Source organism: Pyrgilauda ruficollis, unplaced genomic scaffold, assembly GCF_017590135.1.
Source record: "Pyrgilauda ruficollis isolate IOZ18807 unplaced genomic scaffold, ASM1759013v1 scaffold41, whole genome shotgun sequence".
Lineage (NCBI taxonomy): Eukaryota > Metazoa > Chordata > Aves > Passeriformes > Passeridae > Pyrgilauda > Pyrgilauda ruficollis.
Genome location: NW_024525601.1, coordinates 2,022,054 through 2,042,288, shown reverse-complemented (window position 1 = coordinate 2,042,288; position 20,235 = coordinate 2,022,054). Strand labels below are relative to the sequence as shown.

General features: G+C 40.0%; 1 protein-coding gene across 1 annotated transcript in view; it reads right to left on the bottom strand.

Annotated features, from left to right (window-relative positions):
• Window positions 1–19,818, bottom strand: part of SPIRE1 (spire type actin nucleation factor 1) — a 126,019-nt gene extending 106,201 nt beyond the window's left edge. The window contains exons 1-2 of the mRNA XM_041477761.1: window positions 19,208–19,818; window positions 7,400–7,434 (exon numbers count right to left, since the gene is read on the bottom strand). Of these exons, the coding sequence (XP_041333695.1) occupies window positions 7,400–7,434; window positions 19,208–19,514 (342 nt within the window). The 5' untranslated portion in view covers window positions 19,515–19,818. The remainder of the gene's footprint in view (window positions 1–7,399; window positions 7,435–19,207) is intronic.
• Between the last annotated feature and the right edge of the window lie 417 nt (window positions 19,819–20,235).

Genomic DNA, 20,235 nt, shown 5'->3' with positions numbered 1-20,235 from the left:
CTGTGTGTTTAATTTACCCTCTGCTTTTTCTTTTGGTAAATAAGAGTATTTTGCTTCATCTGCTACAGCTCACAGCAACACTAAGGGCTAATCCAACAGTTCAGCATGGAACATCTTTCTTTCCTTCATGCTATTAAGAAGAAATCTTGGAGCTTGCTTTGTCTTCCCATGATTGACATTGCAGACATGTAACTGGCAGACAAAATCAAACAGCTTAAGATGAAAATGTTCACACTGGTAGGTCATGGAGAGCACAGAAACTTACCAGTTGCTATAAAGTTCACTCTGGAACAAAAGCTCAAATGAATTGCACTGTGTCGAGTCAAACAAAAGAAAGCACAAAACTAACAAAACCCCCTTTTGCCTCAGTGAGCCCCAAGACCAAGTCAGGATCCTCTCTGCCAAAGAAAGCATGCAGTGCTGCACACTCTCACGACTCGACTGCAAATCTTGCTTTGTTCAATGCCTCAGCTTCTCAGGTCAAGAGATTTTGATAAAAAGCTACATGATAAATGTTCATGTGAAGAAAAACATTTAGTCATAGAAGTGCAAAGAAAAAAATGTAGTTATTTGGGTATGTATTAACTAAAACCTAGAAACTAATAAAAAAAAAACAAACCCATGTTACTTTCAACAGATTGTTTTCTGCTGATCTCACTGCATGCAAGAATAAGCCTTATAGTATTTGGATGCTCAAAGACAGTATTACAGGGAATGTCTGAAGCAACCACCATGGCCTCTCCTGTTATTGACTTACTAAAAATGCATATCTTACTAAAATTCCAATTAAGCTTTACTCTTAGTACTTTCCCTAAGTAAGCTTCAGAAATCCTGTGAGGGACACCACATTTCTCTTCCCTTCTCTTGCAATAAAAATGAAGCTTCTTCATGTTCACAAGCACAGGACAGTAGTTCTTGCTTCCAGCAGAGAGACAAAACAACAGAAGGCAGCATGAGAGACTGAAGACCAAATAAAGATTAACAGCACTGTCAATTTGTTCATTAAAAATTCCACATGTTCCTCTGCATTAGGTCAGCTAAAGCTGCATTTAAAAAAAAGCCTTTCGTAAGGATTTGTTATTTTCCCAAGTATAAATTGCTAAGGGTCTGATACATGTGAAGTATAAAGTGACTAACAAGAATTTAAATGTTAAAATATTATCTACTTCATACAAGAATTGTTTAGATGAACTAGATCAATATTTCTAAGTGCATTCAAAGAAAGAGTGTTAGACTGACTCAATGTTAGTAAGTTATCACTTGAAAGAAGAGCACAGGTGTATTTTACAAAGCAGCTGGGAGCACTCTGAATTCACCTTATTCATAAACAACTATTTTTCTCACTTTAAATCTCTTCACGTTTTGAAAAGAGCTGTCTTTCAATCCTTACCTCATGCTCTTAATGCCTAAATTTAAAACAACATTTGCTTTTAAATTGGGAAACCGGTGCCTGGTAACTGAACTGCTGAAGTGAAATAACATGTTTAGATCCTTTTAGCTCCTGTCTTCTTTGACCACTGACCAAATTCAAAACTGATTAACAAGCAATTAAGCTATCTTAGCTATGTTAAAATTAGCCATGGCCAGTAATACATGTTATTGTTGAAATAATGCTGCTTAGATTTCCAAGGAACTTTATGTTAGAGAGCCTCTAAACCCAGTCACACAGAAACGTAAAAAAATTAGACATCAGTTAGAAACACACAGACACAAAAGGTCTGTTTGAACAACTTTCTCTCTTAAGATTAAGACTGTAACATTTTAAAAAAACAAAAAAATCCAATGTTCTTCATGAAACACCATGAATATCTACTTCAGTCAAAGGAAGTTACTCATGTCCTACAACATCAAAAGTATAATATGGCAGAAAAAATGCAGCACAAAATGAATGCAATATTATGTTAATATATGTAACCAGTCCACTAAAGTGCTCCTTGCTCATCGGAAAAAAACCTGAAAATTCACTAAAGTCTCATTTTCCTTGGCTTTCCAAACATCCAATACCAAACTGAACCCATTCAGTATTCCTAAATATATCACTGCAAGTAAGCACTGTGTGGACTGAAGTGGTGCAGGGAAAGAAGAACTGTAAACAACAGGAAATCTTCAGAGACTGAACTGCTTTATATGCTTTTCATCTGTCATTTAACCTACATTTTATATATTTTATTCTCATCACCTGTGTATCTCCTGCACTTCTTATATTGTGGATGTTGAACTTCTGAGTGAATAGAGACATTCAGGAATAGGGGTTGAGCTGGAGTTTGTCCCCTACAGATCCAAAAGCTAATGCTATCAAGTCAAACTTATCACTGAAACTGAACTTAGTGAACTCCAGGGTGTATTTTACCTCAGTTTCAGCACTGCCCTAGGCAAAGTCCTTCAAGCAATAACAAAGAACTCCCACCATGCAACCACACTATTAACCTTTTTTATTCATCCACAAAATGCTCTTTATGTTATTGTGCTTTGACTATTAACTTTTTGGAAATTAGCAAAGAGGTAGGAAAACACAGCATCTCTAACAGAAAATTCATAAGTAGCAGAGTTCATAGGAAAATGATGTATAATCTCAGAAGGCTTCAAGAGCTTTAACAGAAAAAAAGGTATGAGACAGCTTTGCTATTTCATACTGATACTCTAAACTTGTCTTTTATTATACAGAACAACATAGAAGGACAACACAAAGGGCTGTTAAATTGTCGGTATGCAAACATCTAAAGATTAATTTTTTCTTCCAGTTTAAATGAGCAATCAAATTAGTCCCTTGGTCTGAACAGACAGCCAAACATGTCCACCTGCATTGGTTTACTCAAAAAATAGCACCTTAGAGCTAATTGATATGATAGCTATCAATGAGTACATATGATTGCTGCCATAGGTATGCTAGAATGCTTCTGATTAGATGAGTATCTTCTCAAGCACAATTTAATAGAATTTATATAGAAAGGGTTCTGCAAAAACTAAAGAGCTGTAAAAATTATCTTGCTTTTCCAAAACTCTGAGCCCTCTTTCAGATTCATATAATCTATAGTTGCAGACTTTTCCCCCACAAAAAAAAAGGGAATTCTGTAGTTACCAAAAGCCAAAAAAAAAAAAAAAAAAAAAAAAAAAAAAAAAAAAAAAAAAAAAAAAAAAAACAAAAACAAAAACACAAAACCAAGAAAACCCCCCAAATATCAAACAAACACCAACACCACTTAACTACATGCTCTATGCTCTATTATTTGTGGTTTTTTGCAGGCAAAATGTTCCCTGGAAGGGCCCAAGTTACTGTAAGACCTACTTTTCCACCAACCATTATCTGAAATTGTCAGAAGACAAAATGCTGAAACTGCCTTTGGACTCTTCCCCAGTTGATTGAAAGGTTTATCAGTGGTATCACTGGCATGGAGATTTCATCATAAATCCTGTGTGACTTCAGGGTGTGTAGATTAATACAGGCACATCATATACTGCAAAATTACAAAGCCTTTACAAGGAACAGCCAAATTCTCTTTGAGAACTCTGGACAGATGGCAGGATTTGACTATCACTAAATCAGCTTAGTCAAATACATTATTAGTTCTCCAACCCAATATTTGCTGTGTATTCCCAATGAAACTGCTGAATGAAAAAGGCAATGTGTCAAGCTTATAGCAAGCAAACATCAGAAAAACATTTTTCCCCAAGATCAATCTCCTCCTGCTGTGCTAGAAACTTATACAAATTACAAAAAGGCAAAGCTCCTCTTGAAAAAGCAGCTCATTACAAAACACTAAAGGTCAAAACCTAAACTCTACTTTTCTGTGCATTTGCTATTTAATTAAGTGTCTCTTAAGCTGCTTCTTTGCAACTACGGAGTATTTCAGGAAAATCTGGAGATCTGACTGCCAGAGAACCCCCACATCAATGAACAAGCATAATGGACTTTCAGGTATCTAAAATAACAGGTCCCTCAAAGGCTAGAGTGCAGCTTCTCTGCGAGATAATTCCATCAGCAAGGGATGAGTGCTTCACTTATCAGAACTGCCACATAATGCTCAAGCACAAATTAATGCTTGCAAGAAAAGATGCATGCTTCTGCTTTGGTTTCTAGAAGGCAATTCAGATCTCTTGTTCATTTTCCTCTTAAAAGCACAAGGAATCAAAAGCTCTCATAGAATTACCAGATTTGTAACCAAGCATTCACAGAGAAATTTGTTTTTTCAGTGCATAATGAAAACTTATTTTGATGGAAGACACATGCATTCATATTTTAGTAAAAGAAATTATTCTCAAACATTTTTGCCTGTCCTCTGTGCAGTGACATTTCTTCTCCCTTGTCACCATAAGGTTAATGCTGAGGAAGGAGAACAAAGTGACTATTACTGTGCATGACAAGGATTGTTTGCTGCAGCAATTACTCTTCAATCAGAATGTTACTTTTGTTTACACTCAACAAGGATAAAAATACAAGCCCTAGATATTACCATATGCTAAATACACATTTTACACTACTTGAATTATGAGCAGGCAACACACTTTAATACAGGTGTGGCGTGGCTTTTAATGCAAAATTATGACACCTCTTTTGAAATCCTAACATTCTGTGCTATTAAATACCTGTTTTCATTTTCATCTGCATGAGAGAGGTGGTTAATTTTATTTGCATCAATACACTGAACTAACAGGTATATTCTCATTTGTATGACAGTGAACGCTGTATTCTTATAAGCTGTCTATTCATTCCGCTGAATTATTATCTAACATACAGCCAATGCTTCAAGTTTCCAATGAAAAGGACAAAAACAATTGGCTCCATAGACAAGTACTGTGATTTTCAATGTATGTTAATATTTTTAATAGTGATACCAAGAGCTCATGAATAGAATTTGCATAGACAGCGCACAGTCTCCCCAAAACACTTCTACAATTGATTCCTCCTGTGATTTGACTTTGACTGAATGGTGTCAAGTAATTTATTCACCATTGTTTGGGACAGGCTATTTAATTCCCTTCTGACCCTTAAACAACGTGAGGGTTGCGTGTGTCTCTGTGTTAGCGCACGTCCTGGTTAACTGCATTAATCACACACAACAGGCCTGTGCTCACTTAGGTGGGTCTTTTCAAATAGATGGCAATTAAACCCTCCTACATATGAATCACTTCACATTCACAGAATACTTTCTATGTGAGCACTAAATATTTACAAATGAGGCTGGCATATTTTATATAATTTCACCACCTCGGCTGAGATGACTAAGGAGCGCTATCATTATGTACATAGCAGAGTTATAGGCAGGTGCAGATTAAACAAGGTCACCTTATTCCTTACTCCCATCCTCCTATTATGGCTATGGTACCTGGACTCTGAACTTGACACACCACTCATATTGCTGGCTTGAAATAAAAGGTGTCCCTGTTCTGGATACTTTACATGTTTTGAAAAGAAGAATTTATGATTGTTATTCGTTAAGATTTTAAGAAGTTTCCCACATATCCTAGTATGCTCATTTAGGCTACGCTCTTTTCCACAGGAATCAAAAAAAATGAGATGAGCTGTCTCTGCTGAATTCCTAGTTCTGAAAAACACAAACATCATCAACTTCAAGTCTAACACTGCAACCCCAAAGGAATTTTGGAGGAGAAAAAAGTTACTGACTCCTTCACAGCCTCCTTCAAAATGACAAAGATAAAGAGAAGAGTCAATATGCTAATGGTCACAGTGCTGCTTGTTGGAGACATTCTAAAGGGAAGCCTCTGTCTCATGGGAAGCTCCAATCTGCTTCTCAACTATCAGCAAATACAGTTTTAAAAGATCAAAATTAGAAAACTCTTTTCCCATAGAAGATGAAATACAGCATATTGAGCTGACTCTTACTACACATTTTCATTTGAAGCAAAAACACTTCTACTTTCCCAAAATTAAGTACTTTATGTTTTGTTAAAAACAATTTAACAGTAGTATATTATCTGTATTTTTAGTGTTAGGGCCTCTGATTACCTTCCTTTTAAAAAACACAAAGCAAAACTGCAAACATATTTACTATGCAAAGCATACGACACACTAGATTATAATTTGTAAATAAGGCACTAGATTTGTGAACTGAGATTTTGCAAATCCTGAAACAAATGCAGGATGTATTTGTTTAAACCAAACCACACAAAGCAATAAAACATGCCTACTTCCAATTTCTGTACTTCTATCTGTTATGAATTACCCCTTACACTGTATCCTGCAGAAAGAACATTTCTAGTTTTATTATTATTATTAATAATACTTGAAAAAACCTAGATAGCCTTAGCATTTTACCATCTGTAGTTGAATTAGCTGGCCTTTCATTTTGTCTTTATAACCAGCCATCATCATGCAGAGTTTATCTATGAATAAACCACTTGGTAACAGTACTTTGTGTCACCTTCACATATATTATTGATGAGAAAGCTGACAAGCCGCCAATTAAGATGCTCCACCGCTTGTCCCATCTCCAGGCTCAGCCTGAGGTACGGATGGAACAGTTGCAGTGAAAACTCAGTTGTACATTTCAAAGAAAGTTCAAAGGCAGCGAGAAAAGGCTGCCCTGCAAAGGACACAGAAATTGTATTTATTGCTGGAAAAGTTTATTTCAGTAGACTGTATTATTTACTCTGTCTGATAATGAAAATTAGACTATGAGTCCACATCTTGTTCAACTAGATGTTCTACTCAGTTTTGTATTAAGTCCTGGATTAAATCTATGAATCTGACATATAAAACAATTACAACAGTAATCACAGTTTAGTATATACAGAAATATACAGATTTAAATAACGGTCAAGATATAAACCAAGCAGATTTGTGTTTCTATTGTTACCCCAGCAAGACATACAACAATATTTCTTGGACCCCAAAACATTGCTGAGTGATAAATTAAAGGTCATACCAAAAGTATCTGAAATCAGGATGCTTTAAAATGAACAAGCAACCCTGAGATCACTTGAGATCAAACTACTTCCACCCAAATTCTCAGGTAGTGAAAAATCACCAAGCCATTCCATAAATACTAAGTATTTATTCCATGACCGATTAGTCCTTTCTAAGGTAAGTATAACAGAATAATTTATCCAACAGAAATTACCCACATTAAATATTCTTTAAAATACACATATGTTTTTAAGAGATTAATACCAAATAAGATTATACTGGTGGCATCACAAATCTTTAATCTTGGTTTTGAAAAACCACACAGCCTTTTTTTCCTGTATTTTTGAACATGAGATTAAATATCCCATGTTATGACACACTTATCAGCTGCCAGTGAAAGTCATAAATACAAGAAACACTACAACTTTGCAATAATAACTCCACGCTGTAAGTATACCACATCTGCACTGTAAGTTAATGAGAAAGAGCTGAGCTAAATCACCACCAAGAGAGAACACAAAATACGTCTCTTACCTCCATTTCTGTACAGTGTAAACGCCCTGATTTATCTGAAAAAAAAAGAGAAAAAAAAGTTTTCAGATAAAGAGACAATGGAAGAACAAAACTAAAAAGTTGAGTCACTTCTCTTTCTTGAGTAATTGCCAAATATTCCTTGTCTTACCTGAATCACACATTTCAATAATGTTTTTATTATATATGCATCCTGGTATTAAGAACAAGAAGGCCCTACCCTTTTTATTTGGATCCTTTACAATACTGTCTTTTAAAAAGATGTAAAGATGTGTCTTTAATGCCTGGCTTCATTATTTAAATCATATGATTGATGTTTAGCCATGGAGGGAACATGAAAACATGTTGGCTTAAATTAAGCAGTAGCAAATAGCTATTTCAAGAGAATAAGCAGCATTAATCCATAAACTAGGGAAAAGCCACGGTTTCATCTGATACTTCTGGGATTTCAAAGAGTTCAACAGAAATATGAAGTTCAAGCAAATGAAAGTTAAAACATTACTATACTATTTTTGTAAGTCCCACTTGTCAATTTTTGCATTTCCTCTGAGTTCAGAAACACCACTTAGGAATTTGAATAATAAAGAAAAATTAAGTTTCTGAACTGTTTCATTAAATTGAAATCTCAGTTTTCTGAAACACAAAACAGTTTTATACCAAAGTGGCTTGACAGCTTAGCAAAAAGAAGACTGAAATTTCACAGCACATTAGGAAAGCATCATGTCATTAAAAGCAGCAAGTTTATAATTTTGTATTAATAATCCTTATCAAAGTAGGGTCAAGAAATCCTGACAGGATGATTTCCTGCTGAAAAAAATATTCATGGAATTTAATTGCTTCACAGTAATCTATCCATTTGAAAGGGGATCTACCCAAAATTTTAATTTCAAAATACATGGATATAAAATTTTACATTTTTTGTCTTAGCTTTTCAGCTTCATTGCATTCACTCTGCTGGTTTAGAATTTGCAGCTTTGGACCCAATAGAGTAGAGCCTACAAAATGCATGACAGAATTCTGAGATCTCATGTACTCAAAAACTAGAACAGGATGCATTTGCTTGACTGTGCATGCATATTCTAAGAGCACATGTTCAGGTGATGATTAGGAAGGATTTACTGCAGTAGCTTGGAAAAGCCTGTGATTTGTATCCATAACTGGAAGGACTATTTTATCAGACTGGCTGACAAGCCCAAGGAAGCTCAACCAACTGGCTGGCACAATGCTTGCACAGAGGAGTGATCCAACTGACTTCATATGACAAATGTGAACAGCATGCAAAACACTCAGCTCTGGGAAGAGTCACCTGCACAGAAAAACCTAATTTTTCATACTGAACTGGTCACCTTCCCTTTGGAACTAAAGGTTAAACACATCCTGAATTAGTAGGGAACATCCACCTAACAGAGTGCAAGTTGTTTACTTTCCTTTTGAGCTGTTGCCAAAGCAAGCTAATGCTTAGCACTGGTGTCTGACTTCAAAACCAAGAGCAAAGAGAGACTTTAAAAGGCTTTTGCATCACATATCATCTTTTCTAAAGGACTGGTACCTCTGGTTCATTCACTTTCAGATGCATGTAATAAATTTTTTGGTGTTTAAAATGGTAACATTCACGTGATTGTTACAAACTATAAACAGGGGAAATTTGCTGAGAATGTTTTTCAACTGCTAGGATTATTAGCAGATTTATTAATATTAGGGGCTACTTTTGTGAAATCAAATGACAGGTGACCAAAATAATGTATCTTTTTGATACAAGATGATACAAGATTAATTCAGAGACATGTAGTCAAGACAGGGGAAGAAAAAAAGCACAAAGTTTAAAAGACATTACTTTAAAAAAATACTACTTCATTAAGAAGTACTAATTTTAAACCAATAGCAATGCAGTGCATACACTAGGCCACCAATGTTTGCAATCACTGATAGTTTAAAATATTCAGATTGCATCTCCTGCTGTCTAAAGGAACAGGAGCCAAGCTGTCCACTAGATCCTCCGAGTAGCACCAAGCACTCATCGCTGCACTTCACAGCAGAGCTGAGATCCTATGAACATCCTTTTAGCAGAAGTCCCAAACAAGTCCTGAAGCACAGGAAACAAATAAATCAGCCTGGACCAAAACAAGAAAGATAAAATTGGAATTTCTGAAAGTAACAGCAAGAATCTTATATTGCAGCTCCTTTGATAAACTTCCATGAAAGCTGTTCCTCAAGGAAAAACACTCAAACTCTGGAGTGCTTGTTTTATTATTAAACTCAACTATTTATTCTTATTTATACCAGTATTTTAAACCCCAATAGAATTGTCATGAGTGTGTGTGCTGGGGCAGGAAGGGGGAATAACAAGTTTTTCATGCACCCAGACAGTATCCTAGCTGGTGCAAGTGACTGACTTACAACATTTTAATATGCATTATTGTAATTATTAACCATTCCATGTGCCTCTGTACCCTGAGACCAGCTATACACTTAGCACATTTCCCAGAGCTGTTCACAGTCACTTGTGGACTCACTCCATTGGGAATTTACTACATTTCTGAAGAGATCATTAACAATGCTGTTGATGCACTCACATGCATCTATCAAGACCAAAATTAATTCACTTTTATATGGCCCCTGCAAGCCAATTTATTTATACTGGCTTTATCTATAGTGGCTGGGAGTAGAAATTTCTTCTCCCTTCAGCTGATGTGACTGAAAAAGCAGTAACTCATAAATGTAGCCTAAGGGTCACACTCCCTTCATTAGCACTGGAGAAAAAAAATTCCCCAGAAGTCATAGAACAGTCTCTCTCTGCAAGCAGGATGAAGTGCTTCTCTGGTAAACAGGTGAAGCCTTAATAAACCATTTCAGCTGCTGATTCTTAACATAAATGAAGACTTTTCCAGACTTCAGAACCATTCAACTAGATCTTCATCTGTGCAGCATTTTTACCACTCTTATTGCCAAAAAAATATTCAACAGTAATTTTCCATTCGAGATTTCAAATAAAAGCTAATGCATTCATTACTAGTAAACAGCACAACTTTGACTGTCAACTGCAGTTTATAAACAAACTATGGTTTGGAAAATTAGATCATTTTCACTCTCAGTTTGTTGAAATGCAAAAACTGAAGAGTTTTTGAAAGAAGGAAAGTGACTTACATTGGAGGTTTCCTGTATTTCTAAAAACAGTCTTCAGAGAGACACATTCAACGGGAAAAAGAAAATGAAAAAGAAAACCCAAACCTTCACATTCGATTTTTGCTCTTCAGAATTTCTATTTGAAAAGTGTCCTTCTGTCAAACCCTGAGCAAGAAGAGTCATTACAAACTTTCCTCAAGCACCAGGGAAGACGGTCTCATCCCTTCAGGCAGGACCTCCCTGTACTCCTACCAATGGTAAGAAGCACACATTTAAGACTGTGTTTTAAAAGCAACATAGATAAGTCAGTGTGTTATTATGGACTGACCCAGGATATTTGTAGGACAGCATATGGGACGTGCCAACCCATGTGCACTCCTCTATCCAAAGAAAAACCAAGCTACTGAGTTGACTTTAATGACGACACCACAATCACACAGCCACCATTTAGGCTATAATCAGCAGATCTAAGAGCCCCGCAGCTCAGAGCATCTCCCTAGCCTTCCTCAGTGTCTCAGACTCCTCTGCTCACATCCACGGCAGTTTCTTCAAGACAGCTTCTTTCAGAATTGAAATGATAAGCGCTGATTTTTCTGGCAATATTGTGGCTGATGCACATATTGGCAACAAACCTGAAACTCATGTTGGGTTTAAAGATTAATACTATAATTAAATGTCACAGCTCATTTCTGCAGGTTTGGAGTGAAATCAAGCTGCTGTTGCTACAACAACAGAACTGAAGTTGCTCTCAGGTATGACAGATACTGCCTGTATGCACTAGAGGACAGTGGAAGAAGAGAATGAAGAAAGAACATAAGGGCTAACCTAGGGAAAGGGAGCAAGTAAGAACATGAGAGTCACTAACTCAAGTTCCTTGAGCTGTACAGTCTTTAGTCACACCCCCCAAATTAACAAGAAACTGAATTTGTATTTGCTTTCTAGCTTTTACATCTTCAAGAGACATCGTAGCTACAGTAGTGAGCTTTTCATTGCCCATAAGAGAATGAGGATTCCTCAAGTAAAGAAATAAAAATAAGTTCAGACTCACATTTAAACATCCAGAAACTGCAGTTTTGGTAACTTTGGAATTACCAAAAACTGGAGATTTGGTAACTAATCTGAAACTGGTCAGATTAGTTTCCAAAAATGACAAGTTCATCAATACAAGAGTCAAGATGAGCACCAATAAAAGGAAAGGGAATGAAAGAAGAAAGCAAATGCAATCATACCAGAGAAGAAAAATAAATAAATATGCAAAGAATGGGATTTGTAATTAAATGAAGGGAGAGGAAAATATTGATGTAGGAGAAGTGAGCCAAGCTGAGGAAAGACAGTGAAAACTTGTAAGATAAAAAGAAACAGGAAAAAAAAGTGGAAAATGTAAAGACAAATATAGGCAAAGGATATCTTAGGAGTAAGACACACCAGGATGCAGGGAAGAAGGTCGAAAAGAGCAAGAACATGAGGAAGTAGAAGGAAGCAGACTGGATTAGGAGAGGTAGAGACCCTCTCTGAGCAGGAAGCAGAGACCCAAGTTCTTAAGAAAAATCCTTAAGCTTTGAGGATCAACAAATCCTTCCTTTAAACTGTAATTAGAAGGTAACAAGAAATGGGATGATGTTTTAGAGCTTGTGGCTTTTTGGCAATGACTCATGATTTCTGTATCAGACTACAGCTGATGACTTAATAATTATATGCCTCATTTTTCTGCTTAGGAAAGAGAAAACTGTAAAAATTTTAAGAGAATACAAGGAAAATTCTTAGATATGTTTCTAGACCAATGACAATCAGGACTTTCCTTCCCTGTGCCAATCTTTTTTCATGCCTTCTATTTTCTCTATTCAACACTTCATGGAAGTTACTCCTAATTTTGAACAGTCATAAGCCCTTTTTGTCTATTGCACAAAGTAAAGGTAATGACTAAGAGGTCTTCTGTATTAATACCCTGCTACATTTTGTAATAAAAACATTTTAAATTGCAAATTAACAAATCCATGCTACCTTAGTGCTAGCTCCTAAGATATAATTACATGGTCATTGTCTTGTCTCATTTCTATTCTGCACAAGGCTGTGATCAACACAGGATTTTTTCTATGTTCCACTGCTTGCTCTCTTCAGCAAACCTCTAAGTTTTCCTTGGGATCACATAAATTTTTGTTACTCTGAGATAAATACTGTGGTAGTTTTGAATCTCCAAGTGCTACTGGACTCCATTCATAGCTGCCAATCTCTTCTTAAATAAATACAGCTACTGCACTCATCCTCCTCCAGCCTGTACAGGTATTAACTCTTCCCAAAAAAGTGTGAATTTGCAGAGTTCACAAGCCTTGATTTTTATTTTTTAAAATTTCTGTTACTCTGATCATATTCTAATTTTTCCTGGAGCTACCCAACTGCCTGCTCATTCAATACATAGGTGTGCTCCTGGCAGAACTGTGACTCCATTCAAGTCATCAGCAGTTTCTCCCATCATTTTTGATGGATCCAGAGCTTCAAGCAGGTTACAGCTTTTCTAAACTGATAACTCAGCACTACTGGATCTGTTAAGAACTGTCACTAGCTGTTAATAAACTCTCTCAAGTAAATGAAAAAGGAGTTCTCTTAATTCTTCTCTACCTCAGCTATGTCTTTGCACTATACAAAACAACTCATCTCCTTTTGTTCCTCTTAAACTGCACAGTAATAAAATACAGAAATGCAATTATTGTTGCATGTGTCATGCAAGCTGTTTTAAGGTTTTATCAGGAATAAAACAATATTGTCTCCTTATTGGATCTGATGCTGTAATGTGATAAACTAATTCAGAAACAAAGAGCAAACACTCCTGTTTCCTTTTAACAGATATTATGAAAAAGTTTCTCCACTTCCATGAAGATATGCTCATTGCCAACAAGGATGCACGATGTTACATACCTTTAATCCTCTTGTTACCTGCAACATTCCTACTGCACACTTGGCAAACACACTCAGGCCTGGGTAAGATCTATCCACTGCTCTGCTGCCATGCTCAGCTGTCATTTGCACTGTCTGTAACTCTGATCCTGTCCTGCTCTGAAACACCCTGTTCAAGGCTCTCTCTCTCTCTTTCTCTCTTCCCCTCTGTCACATCATACACTGCTACTGCCTTCCTTTTCAAAGCTCTGCTTGTGCTCCCCCAGTCCCTCCCATCATCTCTCACTGGGCACTGTGGGGTAAACTATCACCTCCAGCCAGCCCTGAAGCTGGACTCCATTATCCATTACCTATTCTGCACCCCCTCCCCCCCAAAAAAGCATCTTTTTTCTTTCCCCAGCAAGGTCCCATAGGGACATGATATTAACTCACTGCAACATCATGGCAGATGTCTCATTTTTCACTCTTCTCTTCAACTGTTGTTAACAATGACAACTAAAATTCCATTTTCCTTCCTAAAGCAACATTTTTACTGCATTAGACAAGAAAATCTCTGTTAAAGTCTTATCTTTTACTTTTAGTCATTATTAATACCAGGGACCCACAATTCCTCAAAGTTCTCCTTTCTAAGTTCAAATTTCAATGTTTTCCTTAGGAATAAAGCAGTTTTCAGACAACACCAAATCAGAGTTCATTTGTTCACTGCATACTTACCATCTTCAATATTTCTCCATACAAATATAGGCAACTAAGGTCACTTATCCCTGCTGGCAATTTCCTTCAATTTCTTTTGTGTAGGCATTTGAAATATGCACTTTTTTTCTTTTTAACCAAACACATTATTTTGTTATGCTGAGATATTTTCTTTGCTTATTTTGTCTTCCCCTACCAGAATTGCCTACAATAGGATGCCCAGCATCTGCTGATATTCACAGAGAGCCCATGCAGCCCCCAGTGCACGGGATGCATCCATAAAAGCCATGATTGGAAGCCTTCCAGTTCATGCTTATGTACTGGGAACCACCCTGATGACAGAAAGCCTGGCATAAATAAGGCCTAAGCTTTCTCTCTTCCACAGATCAGTAGAGCAGGAAGAGATAAAAGCATCAACTCACCGAGGCTCCTCTCTGCTGTCTAGTAGTATTTTCGTCCTACTTGACATCCAATATTAAAATATCTATATAGGCATCTATCTTAAAACTCTTGCACAAGAAAGTGAGGCTCAATACATCAAGCCTTACTATTCTTAAATGCAGATGTTTCTGCATACCCTTGAATTAGATTTGAATTCCGAACGTAATTAAATCTTCATCCTAAAGGTATTATGTATTTTAGCACTATTCATAGCAACACCTCTTTCAAAACTTCAACATCAAGAAAGGCTACTCCCACCGGGGATTGACAGATAAGAACGTCTTCATGCATACAAGTTGAATTTGCATTTTTTCATACTGTTTCTCCATTCTTGCTTTCCAAAATCTGGGCACACAAAGATGTAAGAGGGACATGGAAGTCATTAAAACTGCCAAGACAACACAAACTATTCTTCTCCAGCATGTCTCACCCTGAGCCCTCCAAGTCCCATGAAAGCCACCATGCAGTCAACTTTTCTGTGATCTTTTTGCATCAAAGCTAGAATACTCCATGCATTATGCCCTCCTGCTGAACACCTGGCAGACTTCCAAGAGAAAAATCTGCATAGTACTCACTTCTGGTAAGGCCAGCAGTAATTTCCCTGTGTGCTTTCTCTCTTAGGGCTGGAGGACGAGGCAAAAGAAGGGTCACTGACACTACCCACAGTTCAGGGTCTCAGGAGGGCGATGGAAGGACAAGAAGAGCCACATTCATGCCAGCCCTGAACAGCCAACAGCTGGAAGTGAGCCCAGCTCTGTGTTCAAAGTATCCTTCTTTGCCACTTTCTGAGATCCTCATGGCTGTTCCTCTTCAGGAGCTCGGTGCTATGCCCAAAGCCAGTGGCCACCTTTGCTAAGCCAGGGACCTGGCACATACAAAACATGCAGGGAAAACCATCATTTTACCAAACCTACTCACCCCCAAAACTGTTCTGTTTCCCACCTCTGGGAAGGAGGTGGCACAGCCTCTGTGCTGAAAAGCAAGAGCTCTTTATCCAGCTTCCAGCAATGACACAACCCCAATGAAACAGCCTGCTCCACACCCTGCAGTATCCTGGTGCCCCCAGATCCTGGGCATGATGTAGACTGCCAGGTCTTGTGTGGGTTTTCTGCTCCTCTATCTATCATTTCATTATTGTTTCAAGTTTATAAAAACGTGTAAATGCGGTTCTGCAAGAAGAGAACTTGGAGGAGTCAAACCACATGTTTACCCCAAACATTTTAGCTCATTCAGAAGTTATTTTTTATTGCATCTGGCACTTTACTGGATGCCACCATTAGCTCTTTTCATACAAATTGCAAGTTACAAAGCTAAAGCATCCATTAGTCAAGATAAATTCTACACTGTATCTCCAACTCCACAATGCATATTTCGAAGCAACCCACACTTCTGTGGTATTTACATGTCACTAAGACAACCACAGTGAGCTTTATGTTTATTTTGCATATTCATGCAAAATCTTTCTTTCTTTCTTCCTTACTTTGGTTCTGGAAAAGTAAAAGGGTTCATATTGCTCTGTAAAAACATGGCTTCATGTGCATCTCTAGAGCAAACTCTGTGACATGACTGCGTTTGCTCCCGACGTTGCCCGAGCCCCACTGACAGGCGTGACTGATCACATCGTTCACCACAATCCTGGACAAAGCCCGAATGTTCACTACCCAAAGACACCATTCTTCAGGGATTCCTTTATTTGCCCACACAGGATTCTGTTGTTTACTAAAATAGAAACTAACAGCCAATATTTGTTCCTGTGAATTATCCAAACCTATGCACCAACCTACACCTATACATTTTTTATGTACTGCTAGAACAAAACAGCTTTACAGCTCAGAGCATTAACCCGCAGAACCCCTATTGCTCTAACAAACCTCCTGACACAGGCATTTAAATCTAAATTGTCTGAAATACAAAGGCAGGAATCCTTCCTGATCCTCCTCTTGTCAGGGATTCAGGTGATATCAATGGTGACGTGAAAATGAACAACTGGGCAGCATTTTCATCCTTCATCTTTTTACTTCTTTTTAACCAAAACCTTATATTTTTTTAAAGATAACGAAATATTAATAGATCACACAGATAAAACTGGAAAGATCTGAAAATCAGTCTCTGGTTTTATTTAAGGATGGGATTCAACTCCAAGGGCGTTTTTCTGCCCCACTATCAGTGAAACGCATCTCTTTCCTATCTCAAGGACATTTTTCTTTAATTTCTATGTATCGTTACTTGGAATTTCAATTATTGAGCGTGAACTGGTAAACTGTTTCACAAGAAACTGTTTTGGAAAAATACCATCAGTTTCTGCATAATCAGTACTTCTTTCTAAGAGAACTTTAATTTGTATCTTGAAAGTTAAATTATTGTGATCATACAGCTTCAGGGCCTGTTACGTTGTACTGCTCCCCAGGCCAGGGCCAGGGCACTGCTTCTTCCTAAGCTTTCACTGGTGCAAAGAGAATACAGGAGCCTACAAACAAATACCTATTCCAGAGGCTCAAGCTGTAACTGGCTGAGGAAGCACATTAATCATCATCCAAAGAGAATGCAGTGAGCAATAAGGAAAAGAATAGGAACAGTTCAAAAGAAACCAGTGACAAGCAAGCCTTCTGTCAGCTCCTCAATATTCAGTACAGTGAACTCCCAACATTCGATGTATCACATATATAACAATTTCCAGTGAAAACCTGCTCCAGGTTTCACAAATCAAAGAACACACAAAATCCCTTGTGAAAGCTTGGAGGATGAGAGGCCTCTGTTTCCAAAGTCTGTTCAAAGTTAGGTAGATGAGGAAGGCCAGGGGCAGGGAGAGGACCCCAGGAGGAATCCTGCTTTTTTCCAAATCCAGGCACCTACCAGCCTGCAGCTGATGGAAAAGCGAGTTCACCAAGGATGCTTTAGGAATGGACAGCTGGCAGAAAAATCCCTGCCTCCCCTTTTGCTATTATAGGCACTGGAGGGGGCACTCTCCCTGGGATAGCTCCTGCCTCCTGCTTCCCTGGGAGGTCTTCACAGAGTGGTTATCTTTGTTTAGGTACATGCACACACGGCCTCAAGATTCTCAAGATATAAGCACACACGTGTGGTGTTATGCAAAATAACACATAGACTAATAAGGTTAAAAAAAAAGAAAAATAGGGCTGGAATATTTTTAAAAAATCTCATCCATCCAAAAATTTAGATGTCGTATCAACATACACAAGTCAGCACATGTTGACTAAAGCATTTTCACAGTAAAGCTTCCATGTAAAAGAAACATGCTGGATATCAGTGAGGGGCCTGAACTTTAAATCCAAGTATATTCAACACCCTCCTACAGCCAGTAAATGATATTGTGTAAGAGGAAATAGGATAAGTCCACCAATAGCAAGAAAAAAAGCTACAAAAGAAATAAATACATAGTAAACTAATGTATTTCTTGCAATAGGAAATGGAAAAGAAAAAGTCTTGATGTCATCTCAAAAGACTGTAAGCAAAAGCAGCACACGACATGCAACACAAAACTCTTCAATGCGCTTGTGACATGCAGATGCCTTGGTCAGGAGAGCATTTTCCTGGAATTTCTGGGTGTTGGTCTGGCATTTAATTAACATTACAAAGACCTGTTTTTTAAAACAATTTTAAAAGCACACCAGATCACATTCAAATGGAAGTCATTATTAGACTCATTACAATTGCAGAACTAAATTATGTCCTTTCTTCCACGAAACATATTTTGATATTTGCATGTACCACTAGCTCCAAACTGGATTACTGCAAGTCGCTGCCAAAAGACTTTTCAGACAGGCACTGTATCAAAAGGCTTCATTAAATTGTAACACCAGGCATAATATTCGTGCTCTAAATGCTGAGGGCTCCATTAATCCCATTTTGTGAATTTACCATTGCCTTCTGATTCCCACAACTTTAAAATGCTGAAACCTCTGTCTTCTCAGAAAATTCTGTGACGGTGAATGTGGATTAGGCTGATACTGGGGAACACCATCATGTATTGGCCACATCCTTCTGCTGCCCATCTTTGATTTCTTTTTAGAAATTGAGCTTTACTTGCAACAGAAAAAAAAAATACTGCTGTTCACATTTAAAATCAGAAGCTTTGAAAGGCTGAGAAAAAGACATGAGCCCTCATTTTCCTTTCCAATGCAAAATACGCTTTCCTGGGCATTTTAACGAAACAGATGGTAGGTGCTAAGCCCCTGTACACGGCTTTCTCACTTACTTAGTGTCAGCACACATCTAAATGGATACATTTCTAATAGGTGCCTTTTGATGTCAAACTGTTCCGGGAGCCCCTGCGGGATGCACGGCCCGGCCGGAGGAACCCAAAGAGCAGGGAGCCCGCAAGAGCGGCGCTCCCGGTGCGTGGATGACACGGGATTGATTACGCACCAGGAGAGACGACGCAATTATAAAACACTGGACCCGCATTCGCCTGCCCGTGCCCGCACGCAGGCGATCGCATCCCAGGAGAGGGGTCCTACCTTTCCAGGCACGACACCGAGATGCCACACACACACACACACACGCACGCAGACCCCCCCCCCACAGCCCCCGGCAGGACCGAGGAGCCGAGCGCTCGCCCACCGCGACCCTCGGGCGGGAAGGACCGCCACGTCCCGGACAAAGGCTGCTGCCGCGGGGTCGGCGGCGGCCCCCCGGCCTTACCTGCGGCGGGCGGGGGCGGCCGGTCGGGCTCGTCCTGCTCCAGGGTGACGGCGCCGTCCCGCCAGACGCGGAGCTGCGCGGCCGCCGCCCCCAGCCTGGCGGCGGGGGTCTCTCCGCGGCGGGCGCGGGCGCGCAGCGAGGCGCAGCACTGGTAACACACGGCCCACGCCTGCTCCTCGTTGATGGGCTGGTTGTAGAGCCGGAGGATCTCCTCCAGCGACAGCGCCTCCGGCTGCCCGCCGGACCCGCCGCCGCCGTCCTCCTCCTCCTCGGCGGCCGGGCGGGAGGCGCCGGGCTGGGGCTCCATGCCCTGCGTCCGCCGCGGTGCTCCTCGCTCAGTGACCGGCCCCGCCGCCGCGGCAGCGGCTGCTGATGCTGCTGCTTGCGCTGATGCTGCTGCTGCTGCTGCTTGTGCTGCTGCTGCCGCCCGGTCCCGCCGTGCTCATCCTCTCCGCCCCGCTAGTGCCACCAGGCCGCCGGACGGAGAGCCCGGCCCGCGCGGCAGGCAGCAGGAGCCAGGAAACAGGCAGGAGTCAGGAGGAAGGCAGGCACAGGATCGGCGCCCGGTCCGCCCGCTGCCGCCGCCGCAGGGGGAGCGACAGCTCATAGCAACGCAATGGCGTCCTCGTCCTCGCCCGCCCCCGCCGCGCGGCGCCGCCCGCCGCCGCAGCGCCCCCTGCCGGCACGGCACGGCACGGCACGGCCGCCATGGCGGGCGCGGGGAGGATTCACTCGGGGCTGCCACGGCAACCGGCGCCCGCATCGCCGGCCGAGCCGCTCGGCTTCCCGCTCTGCCGGAGACACCCACAGACGTGGGGCACTCCTCCCACAGCCCTCGGGCCGCTGTTTCTGCGCCGGGTGTTCGTAACCAGCACCCCCAGAAACAAACAACTCCCGGCGGGACGCGGGATGACACTCCCTGCACCCCCAAGTGTTAAACACTTGACACCAATCTGCGCCATCAAGGACACAGCGAAACATATCCTCAGGGCCCCGCTTCCATAGCGGGAGGGCGACTGCCTTTGAAT